This window comes from Phascolarctos cinereus, unplaced genomic scaffold (assembly GCF_003287225.1).
Source record: "Phascolarctos cinereus isolate Bilbo 61053 unplaced genomic scaffold, phaCin_HiC Scaffold_4;HRSCAF=312, whole genome shotgun sequence".
In the NCBI taxonomy this organism is placed as follows: Eukaryota; Metazoa; Chordata; class Mammalia; order Diprotodontia; family Phascolarctidae; genus Phascolarctos; species Phascolarctos cinereus.
The window spans coordinates 81844031-81855093 of NW_027555847.1; the positions used below are offsets into that span (position 1 = coordinate 81844031).

Here is an 11063-nt window from a genome sequence, read left to right on the forward strand (position 1 = left end):
TCTTGGGCCAACATTAAATGACCCGTATCAGGCTTTAGAGCACTCCTCAACTCATAGAATTCTCAATTTTCAGAGCTGAAAAGGATCTTAAAGCCCTCAGTTTAAATATGAGAAAACAGAGGACCAAAGAGGTAAGGTAATCTGCCAATGTCACTTTGCTAGTTAGTGACAAAATTAATCTCCTAGCTACAAATTCTCCACACAACTGCCAAAATGATTTTTTAAAACTTCAGGTTACTCCCTACTCAATAAACTCCAGTTTACTTATTTCTAGGATCAAATACAAATTCCTCTAATTGGCATTTATTCTTGACAACCTGGCTCCTTCTTATCTTTCCAGGGTTCCAGTCCATGTATGCTACAGTACAACCATACTGGCTTACCTGCTGTTTCTCACACACTGAAATAATTTCCCCTATCTCCATGTCTTTGACCTATTCTATAAAAAAGGGTCTACCTACTGAAAGAAAATACATAAGTAAACCGCTGATGGAGACATCTGCCTATTAGGTTCTAGTCTTGCTATGACCATGTGCCTAACACTGTTTGCTCAAACTCAACAAACAGGACTGGTTATCCAAAATCCAGAACTCATTTTCTTTCCCCCTAAAACCCTCCTCTGGTTTTCAATTTCCTGACTACTATAAAGAGCACCACCATTACCACCTCACTGTTGCCTTCAACTGTCATTCTCACTCACTCCACTTTTGCTAAATCTTGTCATTTTTATCTTTAGGAGATATCTCGAATACTTCCCTTTATCTCAAATCACAGAGCCATCTGTGAGGCCCAGGGTCAGGTCCTTAATCACCTCACACCTACACTGAAGCCTACAGTCTTCTGATAGTCTCCCTGCCTCAAGTTTCTCCCCACAGTGATCTTAAAACACAGTTCCGACCAAATCATCCCCTTATTCAATAAATTCCAGTGGCTTCCTATTACAAACCTCCCAGATATAAAATACTGTTTGGCTTCTAAAATTCTTCATAACCTGGCCCTTTCCTACTTTTCCAGTTTTCTCATATATTTATTTCTCTCCACCTTAACACACTGGCCTCTTACTATTCCTCAAATAGGACACTGTTCCCCTAACTCTGAGCTTTTTCACTGGCTGTCTTCTATCTATGCCTGGAACGCTCTTAGTCCTCACCTCTGCTTCGTGGCTCCCCTGGCTTTCAAGACTCAGCTCAAATTCCACCTTCTGCAGGAAGCCTTTCCAAGCCTCCTCCCTCACTCCCTTCCCTCTGATATATTACCTCTCATTTACTTGGTTGTTTGCATGCTGTCTCCTTCACAAGAATTCGAATTCCTTGAAGTCAGGGGCTGAGTCTTTTTTTCCCCCTTTTCTTTGCACACCTAGCGCTTTGAACAGTGCCTGGTGCAGAGCAGGTGCTGAATAAATGCTTGTTGAATGCTTAAGCCTAGATTCTAGCCTCTTCTCATCCAGCCTCTCTGCTCCGAGTCTTAGTATCTTTTTCTCCTCCAGCTTGGTTTAATTCCTACTGCCTGAGCTACACATTATCTGCTCTCATGAAATGATAGTTCTAGACTTGGCCCCTTATGTGTCTAGACCTTCATCATCTGTCTGTTCCTCCTTGACCTTGCTGATTTCTCAAGATTTAACTACTTACCATACCTGCTAACCCACCTCTAGCCTAGCTGCACACCTAGTCCTGGTCCTTCCTGGTCTATCCTTGTTACCACCTAAGTCTCAGCATGGCATCTATTTGAAAAACCCAAACACGGTCACACTAATTTTATTATTTTGGGCAGATCACAACCACTCTCAGTAGGTGAACTCTTTGGTTCTACCCATGGCTAACAGCCTATAATTCTGACAATTTCAAGGGTTCCAAATTATACTTAGGCTAACACATGCTCTCCCAATCATTTGAAGTGATGTAAGTTTAATTTTAATGCTTTAGCGGAGGGGTAAACCAGATAACCCAAGGAATATGCCTGACCTTATATGGCTATAATTCCACAAAGAAAGTAAGTAGGTCCTTAAAAATTAAAATAAAATAAAATACTAAAACTAAACTAAAAAAACTAAAAATTTTTTGTACCATTCAGGATACATCATTGAATTTCCTCTAAAAGAAAAAAAGGAAAATCATTTAAGACATGGGAGAGCTTATACTGGAAAAGGTGGCCATATGATGACATTATCTTCTAAACAAGTGAACTAAAGTCAACCATTTTACTCAAGAGACATCTCACTGGGCACGAAAAGAAACCCAAAACACAGTCATTTAACCTCAAATTTGTACTTGAGTTTCTAGCTGTAGCTGAAAACAGGCAGCAAAGTACTGACAAGTGGGACCCTGCTCCATTCTATTCAAAACCAGTTAGTACTGCCTATTCTATGCATTTAAAAACGTTATTTGGAGAAGGGGTTCATTCACCAGACTGCCAAAAGAATCCACAACATAAAAAGATTAGGAACCCCTATTGAAGAACTTTCAAATAGACATGGTACCAGAGATCAGAAGCTAGACACCATCACATTTACTTTGAAAAAATAAATTGTCTTGTTTTCATATTTGCTAAATTTCCTCCTGTACGTTCTCCGTCCCTCTCCCAAAGAGATATCCTATTTAACAAAGAATTTTTTTTTACATTTTTTTAAACACACTTGCTTAAGTGTGATTCCATATGTAGACTTTAAATACCTCTATAGTTGGACAAGTTGTGAGAAAAGGCTAAGTCTCAAATTTCATGAGTTTGGGACAATCTCAAGTTGACACTTGTAGAGCAAAACCTGTGCTACCATAACCTTAGTATGCTGTACTGTGCTAATATGTATAGCGCACTGTGTCATGGTTCAGATATGCATCACTGCCCCAAAATGATCTGGCATATATAAAAATAAGCCAAGGCAACTTGCTAGTATGTGAAAATAAATTTTAGTGCAATTCAGGATAGATCACTGAATTTCTTCTAACTATATATAACATAAAAACAGTCATAGTATCAGTATTTCAACTATGTCTTGTCACTGCCTTCATTTCAAAATTACTGAAAGTTTTACTATTTAGTCTCAAATCTCCAGAACATCTTATTTATATATGTCCCCATATTTCTCAATCTCAAATCACAAAATTTCAAGGTTGAAATGCACCTCAATGCTTATATAATCTTTTTACACGGGGCAACAAAGTTGCACAGTAGATAGAGTACTGTATCGGAGTTAGGAAGACCCGAGTTCAAATTTGGCCTCAGACACAAGCTGTGTGACCCTGGGAAAGTCACCTAACCTGTTTGCCTCAGTTTCTTCACCTGTAAAATGGGGATAATAACACCTGCCTCCCAAGGTTGTTGTATCAAATGAAATAATGATTGTAAAGCACTTAGCATAATACCTGGCACTTAGTAAGTGCTACGTAAATGTTAGCTATTATTATTTCGCTTGACAATTTCCAGGGAAGAATAAGTAACCAACTATTTCTAAAAGTAGTCCATTCCACTTGTAGATAGCTATTCTAATGGTTAAGAAGCATTCATTTCCTTATATAAAGCTTAAATTCTTTCCTCAAAACTTCTACCCATTGACCCTAGTTCTGCCCCTTGTGCCCTCCCCAAGAGAACAAGTCTAATCTCTCATTTCTCATTTAATCAAATATATGTAAAATGCTTCAAAGCACTATATAAAATGCTACTATTATCTCTCTTCCACATGACAGCATTTAAAGTGCTTGATGACAGCTATAAAACCAATCTCCCTCTACCTACTTCAGTCCTCTTTTCTCTATATACACTCAGCGACTTCATCAATTCCTATGGATTTAATTATTGTCTCTACACTAATGACTCTCAGATCCCTCAAGCTTTAATCCTTTATCATCAGTTGCTTGTTGGACATTTCAAACTGGGTGACGGAGAGAGAACTCTAACTCAACATGTCCAGAACATATCTCATTATCTTCCCCTAGCTCCAGCCAGCCCTCTCCCAAGCTTCTCTATTTCTGTCAAAGGCACCACTAAGACTTAGCTCAAGCACTACCTTCTACATGAAGCCTTTCCAAATCCCCTCAATTACTAGTGCCCTCCCTCTCAAAATTACCTGGTATTTAACTCCTTCATATTTATTTACATTTATTATTCATATTTATTCTGTTCATACTAATATATCCTTGTTATTTCTCATTAGAATGTACTCTTTATGAGACTGTTTCGCTAAAAGTGTTTTTATTTACAGCACTTAGCACAATGCCTGGCATACAGCATGTGCTTAATAAACATCTGATTCAACCAATCCTCATCTAGGGTGGACTTGAGGCCCTTCACCATTCTGGTTAGTTACTCTCCTCTGAAAGTTTTCAACCTACCAATATATTTCCTAACTGTGGTACCCAGAACTGAACACAGTACTACTGTAGATGTGGTCTGGTCAGGGTAGGGAACAACAGGACTATTTCCTCCTCATTCCTAGAAGCCTCTCTCCCTGAGGCCAGATATTATCTTAGCTTTTTGATTGGCCATCTCACAGTGGCGACTCACGTTGAACTTGTAGTCTAATAAAATCTTCAGATATTTTTCTAGCTGTTGTTGAATCACACCTCCCCACAAATTCTGTGAAGTTTATTTCTTGAACTGAAGGACAGGACTTTACATTTGTCCCTATTAAATTTCAACTTCTAAAATTCAACCCAACATTCTGTCCTTTCCCTCCTAAAGGTCATTTTCTGTAGCAAAGAGAATAGGGCCCTAATGCCACCTTTCTGTAGTCAGTTATCCTCATCTTAGGCACCTTGAGCAGTGGTCCAATTCCTTATTTGTCCTTCTTTTCCCCAATACACCTTAATAGACCCTAGTTGTCTTCAGCACTTTGCTAGCCTCAGGTCCTTCTGACCTTTAAAAGCACCCTGGTATCTGCCCTTGCTTGCATATTCTGCACATTACCTTCTGAAAATCTAAAAGAGCTGCTGAGTTCTGTACATCCATATTGGTCTCTTCAGACATCTCCCATTTTTCTTCCTGATGAAAATTATTTCCCTTTGTGTCCACTTTCCTTTCTTGAATATCCTATTCCTCCTGAGATGACATTCCCATGTCCATGAGATCATAACATCTGAAGTCTGCTCTACTAAAGTCTGGAGTATATGCCCAGCTTTCCACTCTTCTATTACACACTTCTAGTCTTTGTTTCCTAAAGAGAAATGCTTTACTATGTGGATGTAAATACTCAGAGGTCTCAGCCAATTTTGAGGCAAGTAAGTGGTCAAATGGATAGAATGATAGCCTTGATATCAGGATGATCTTGGGCAAGTCACTTAACCTTTCAACCTGTTTCCTTACCTGCAAAATGGAGATAATAGCATCCCCAACCCTTGTATTTATTTGTAAAGTGTTTGTAAAGTACTTTGCAAACCTTACAACAATATCTAAATGCCAGCTATTACCATTAGCTGTTATTTAGATTTTCCCCAAGTTCTAACCTTGACCTATTTGCAGGCCAGCAGACCAAATATATTTTAAAAAATTCCAAACCTCTCTCAGTAGTGTTTCTAGCACTCTTTGCTGCCACCTTTCTACATGACGGCTACTGTAGGTAAAACACTGCCCTTGTAAGTCAATTTTAACAACCAGTATGTGACAGGTGTTACTCCAACAATCGACAAAAAACAGACCTGGTTCTCTTCTTCATTTCATGTTCATCTTCCATTATTAGATAGCAGCCTCTAAGTGATCTCTCTTTTGTGGTTTTTCAATTAGTTCTATAGTTGAAAACCTGTGATTTGAAAGTGTCTTTTGGGGCTGGTGTCTGCCAAATCATAATTTTTTGTAAAAATCCAATTGTAATTTGCAACATATTTTCTTAGTTACAAAGAGAAAGGCATTTAAAAGACAGAAGAAAAGGTCAGATTTTATATTATACCTAGCACTCATTATTGCACATGGCTTCAAGTGAGACCTATCTTATGTGGGCCACCCTCTACTAGAGGCAAAAACTAATTAAAAGGATAAACTCCACAGTAAGATGTGTACCAAACACTAAAACCAAGGATGTGAGATTATGATTTTTGTTTTAAACCTGTGTGGCTTCACCTATGTATAAAGACACATATGAAAACTGCAGGCAGACATTTGGATCGTATCATAGTTTATTAAAATATGCATGCATTTTATTAACACCCACCTTCCATTTACAGCCAAAAACTACTGTAGTTGGTGCTCCTTTATTTTTAGGGACAAAGTGAGCTATTTTATCTGTTGTTTCAAGCCTGCAATTAAAGCCATTTTTTAATACTGCAAAAACTAGTACCTTGGTGAACCGATTAGGATCATCAGTTATATTCCCAAATCAACTGCCAAAGTATCTTACAAAGTTCAATCAAACTGGTTGCCCTGATATGTTACATTTAACAAGTTATTAGATCACAGAGAATAAAGTACAAATCCTTTGCTTTGGCTTGAATCCCAAACTAAGGTCAAGCGAATAATGTGCAAAACACTGCTAACCTTTTACCCATTTGGCTGAACCACATAATTCACATGAACTTAATAAATCCCACCTACTCTTTCCCTTTCCCCTCACAATCAGCTACCCCTAGGACCACCACTTCCTCTGCCTCCCCTGGTCATGAGCACACATTGCTAACTCACACACTGGGAAAGAGCCAACTAACATTTGGGGTTAATTTCAAGGCATTTTAAAAGAGAGCAATGGGCCCCGGAGAAAGGAATTTACTGTGTTTCGAGGAAATGCTTTTTAACTAAGTCACAGAACTTGGGGGCCTACAGACTCCTACCCGGCGAATTTCCCTTCCCCTCAGGCAAGTTGTGCCAAGTCTCACTTTTCCCACCCCCTTTCCTTTTGGGGGCCATCCTAAATTCCTCTGCCAGACCCACCGTCCCTACCCACATATTCTTTTCTCCATCAGTCCCCACTTCAAAGCGCCCACTTCTGCTCACTCCTGGGCGACTGGGATTCACTCATCTCCTCTGTACTCAAAGAGCGAACATCCTCAGTAAACAGCCTGACACCACCCACAGGCTAAGCGCTTTGCACTGTCCTGGATGCCCGGTGCGCGGTCCGTCCCAGCTTCCCCTCCCCATCCCTCAACACTCTCGGTTTCTACAGATCCCACGCTTATCCCCCACCCCGCAACGTGTACACACAGACACACTTCCCACGGCAACCCACCCCTGCAGGTCTCCCACCACCCCAAATTTCCCCCTCCAACCCCACCAAAAACGAACGAGACTATCCAAGTCCTCCTGCCCCCCCCAGCTTGTCCAGGACCCTTCCTTCCCTTAGACCCTCAGGACCTCTCTCTTTAGTCCCCCAAGACCCTTCCTTCCTTTGGCCTCGCAGGACCTCTCCCTTTAGTCTCCCAGGACCCCTCCGCTTCTTCCTTCTCCAGGATCCTTCCTTTAGACCCCAGGATCTCTTTCCTTGGCCCCCCCCATTCCTCACCATTAGTCTCCCAGGTCCTTCAGACCCTAACGAACTCTGCCCTTAGTGCCCCAGGACCCCTCCCGAGTGCCCTGGCCCCCGCCCCGGCCCTTTCCTCCTTCCCTCAGAGTCCCCTGGGGGTCCCCTAGCCCTCCAGGCTCCTGGCCTCCGGGTCCCCTCAGGACCCTCTCGAGGTTCTTACCTTCTTCCCTTTCTTGCCCTCCTCCTCCATGTCTCATGTGTGTGGCTCTGGCAACGGCGCGGCACCCCCGGGCACCCCGGCCGCGGCTCGGCGCCCCCGCCCCCGCCACGGCGGCTACATGCCCCCTCCCGCCCCCACGGACCCCGCCACAGCCTCCGCTCCCGCCGCCGCCGCCGCCGTCCTCGCGGCCCGTCACCGCCCACCCCCCCAGCCCCGCCCTCTCCGGCCCGGCCCCCGGGGCTCAGCGGGGACAGTCCCCGCCCCGGTCCGCAATGGGATAAACCGCGCCCCCTCCACCCCACCCCCGACTTCCGGGTCCGACGGCCCCGTCCTATCGGGCTCCTCGTGGCCCGCGATCCCCGCCCCCCAGGCGCGCGCCAGCCCGTGCCCCCGCCCCGCCCCGAACCGGGCGCGCGCGGTCCTTCCTTCAGCGCGAGCGCAGGGTGCCTCAGGGGCGACGGCGGCGGCGAACTCAGGACCAACTTTTCAAGCCTACCGCCATCTTTTGGGCGTAGAAGTTCCCAGCCGGCCCTGCGCGCCCAGGAGGACTGACCTCAGTCCTCCTGCAGCCGGGGCCTGCGGCGGCGCCGTACAATGGGGAGAGGGGGGGAGGAGAGAACGAGAAGAACGCAGGCGCAGAATAGAGAGGAGACCGGGGTGGGCGGGAGGGGCGCCAGGCTCTCTTTCACCTCTGTCACTCCCAGGGAGACGCTTGGAACGTTGGCGGCCCATTTAAACCCTCCTAGTCTTGGCCTCCACAAGCAGCCTCTGCCCTCCCTTTCCCTTCAAGGTTGTTTGAGGAGGCAAAGCCCACTCCGGTCCGGCCCCCGCCCTTCCTCGGGAGAAGCTGTCGGTTGACCGGGTGTGTGGGTGGCCGCGGGGTGGGCGGTCTCGGGGGTGCCCCCTACTGGCTGCGGCTGGCTCCGCGGCCTCCCACTGCAAGTGGGGCCCTTCATTCACGGCTGGGGGGCTCGAGTCCAGGAGCGATAGGCTCTACGTGCATGATTTTTTGGGGGGAATTGGCCAATGCAGAGAATTTATTTTGCTTGACTGTGCGTATTTATGATTGCTTCGTAGTATACAAGATAAGTTCTTTGCAAACTACATGTTATTAATGTGTTGTCTCATATTAGAATGTAAGCTCCTTGAGAGTATAGACTGCCTTTTCTATTTGTTTTTCCAATGCTTGGCCCGTAGTCAGTATTTATTAAGCTCCTGCTACTTCCAGGCGCTGCCCCTGCTCCCAAGGTGCTCATCTAGTGGGAGAGATAACATGCAAACAGCTGTACAAACAACCTATGTATGTGTGTGTATACTCATGCACACACAGGATAAATTGGAAATAATCACAGAAGGAAGGCACTAGCATTAAGTGATCTGGAAAGGCTTCCTGAAGAAGGTGGGATTTTAGCTGGGACCTCAAGGAAGCCAGAAGGTGGTGATGAATAGGGAGGGCATTCCTGGTATGAGGGACAGCCAGAGAAAATGCCAAGTAGGGAGATGGAGTGCCTTGTACTTGGAACAAAAGAGACCAACTCACTGGATCATAGAATACCTTTGAGGGGGGAGGGGTGTAAGGTATAAGAAGACTAAAAAGATTGGAAGAGACTTCGTTATTGTATATTTGATACAAAGATTTTGTTTTTCTTTTCCAATGAGGGAAGGAGAGAATAGATTTTTGCTACATAAAAAAAAATTTAAATCAAGTTTTACAAAATGTATATTTCAAGTTAGAAGGGACCTTAGAGGTCATCTGGTATAACCCCCTTATTTGCAGTGAGGAAACTGAGGCCCAGAGGGAGCTTGATGCAGTGAAAAGAGGGTTGGGTATCCTGTCTGAGGACCTGAGTTGTGTAGCCACCTAACAGCTGTGACCTCAGGCAAGTCACTAACCTTTCCAAGCCTCAATCTATAAAGGGACCCTGCCCTCAATGATTTTACTTTCTATTAGGCAGACAACATATACACCTTTCAGTATATGAAAAGTACAAGATAATGGGGCATTACTGTAGAGGGGAGGTGGGGAAGGAATCAGGAAAGGTTTCAAGTAAACTTTTAAGTTGAACTTTGATAGCAGTTAGGGATTATTAGAGGTGGAGATGAGGTAGTGCATTCCAGTCCTGGGAGATGAAATGTCATGTGTGAAAAACAGGTCAGTTTGGCTACAGGAAGAGGAGTAATGTATGATAAGCTTGATTGTGAAGGATTTTAAAGGGTCCTGAAAGTGATAGGGCAGGTAAGTGAAATGGTCAGGCCTGTGTTTTAGTGAAATGGGCTGCCTCAGAAGGGTTATTGGATGATCATTTATTGGGGGTATTGTAGAGGGGATTCCTGTTGAGTACTATATGTTCTAGGTGAGATCTGAGATCCCTTCTAACTTTGTTAATTAATTTGTTAATTTTGTGAGTGTTATTAGTTCCTGCTGGTAGGAAAGGACCTAGGTACCCTTGAGGGGTCCATTAACTTATAATAATATTATTATTCTAAACCTCAGATAATGATTAAAAAATTATAAAACTTCAGAGCAGGAAGCAAACTTTTAAAATCATCCAAACAAATTCCTTCATTTTATGTGCAGGCTCCTGTGAATGTGTGAGGTGCTAAAAGTCTGTGTTTGGTGCCAAAAGTCCTGTGTCAGAGGCCCAGCTAAAGGTACCTTAACTTCATAGAACCTGGGCTTAGTGGCCAGCCAAAGAAATGTCAAAGCCAGGCAGCCTAGATGCACTCAGGCCAAAGTGGCTGCACCAAACCTTCCCCTAGAACCATTATCCTAATAGGTCAATTGTACGATAATGATACTCTGAAAGATTAGGTATCAGCCTCTTTCTTGGCTCTGACCCCCACTCTCAGGTTGTTAAGAGGGAAAAATAATCTCATTTCCCAATCCCCACATTCATAAACTGGACACAAAGCCTAGCAAACAGCCATGATTTCCTTGTAGAATAAATTAGCATAGACACACAAATAAGCATTTAATAAGTAAACATTGGCTCCCAATTCCAGGATACAGTGACCATAACCAGGAGGGTGATAGGAGTCTCAATTTCCTTCCTGCCTTCACCCTATCACTCTTTTCTTTCTTCATGCTCTCACAGGGAAAACTGGGAAGGAACTAGTCAGATGAGCAATGGGGAACAGTGGTGGTAGTTGTCAGTAAAGTTCCCAATAAAGACAAAGAGAGCTTCCCCCTGCCCCCAACATACCTTATTGCTCCATCCTTTTGTTCTTGGCTACAGTCTCTGATTCAATGTGGTCAGCCACATTGTGGTCCACACTGTGGTCCACCTCAGCTTTTTGGCTCCCAGTGGTCAGCAAAAAGGAAGCAGTGTTCTCCCCTCTTCTCCCACCCCCATAAGACTATGACCAATGGTTACTAACAACTAGAGGAAGTTGAGGCTCCTTTGTAGCTTTTGGGTCCTGTGCTCTCATTGACCTCTGGGGATGTTCCAGAAGAAGAACCTG

The 11063-nt window shown here is 44.0% G+C and overlaps 1 protein-coding gene across 2 annotated transcripts in view; it reads right to left on the reverse strand.

Moving 5' to 3' along the window:
* CCM2 (CCM2 scaffold protein) overlaps window positions 1–8118 on the reverse strand; it is a 125576-nt gene extending 117458 nt beyond the window's left edge. The window contains exon 1 of one of the 2 annotated variants that reach the window (XM_020971530.1): window positions 8098–8118. In XM_020971530.1, the coding sequence (XP_020827189.1) occupies window positions 8098–8103 (6 nt within the window). In that variant the 5' untranslated portion in view covers window positions 8104–8118. Of the gene's footprint in view, window positions 1–7601; window positions 7710–8097 lie in introns of those variants that run through there. The other variant, XM_020971528.2, reaches the window with a different exon arrangement.
* Between the last annotated feature and the right edge of the window lie 2945 nt (window positions 8119–11063).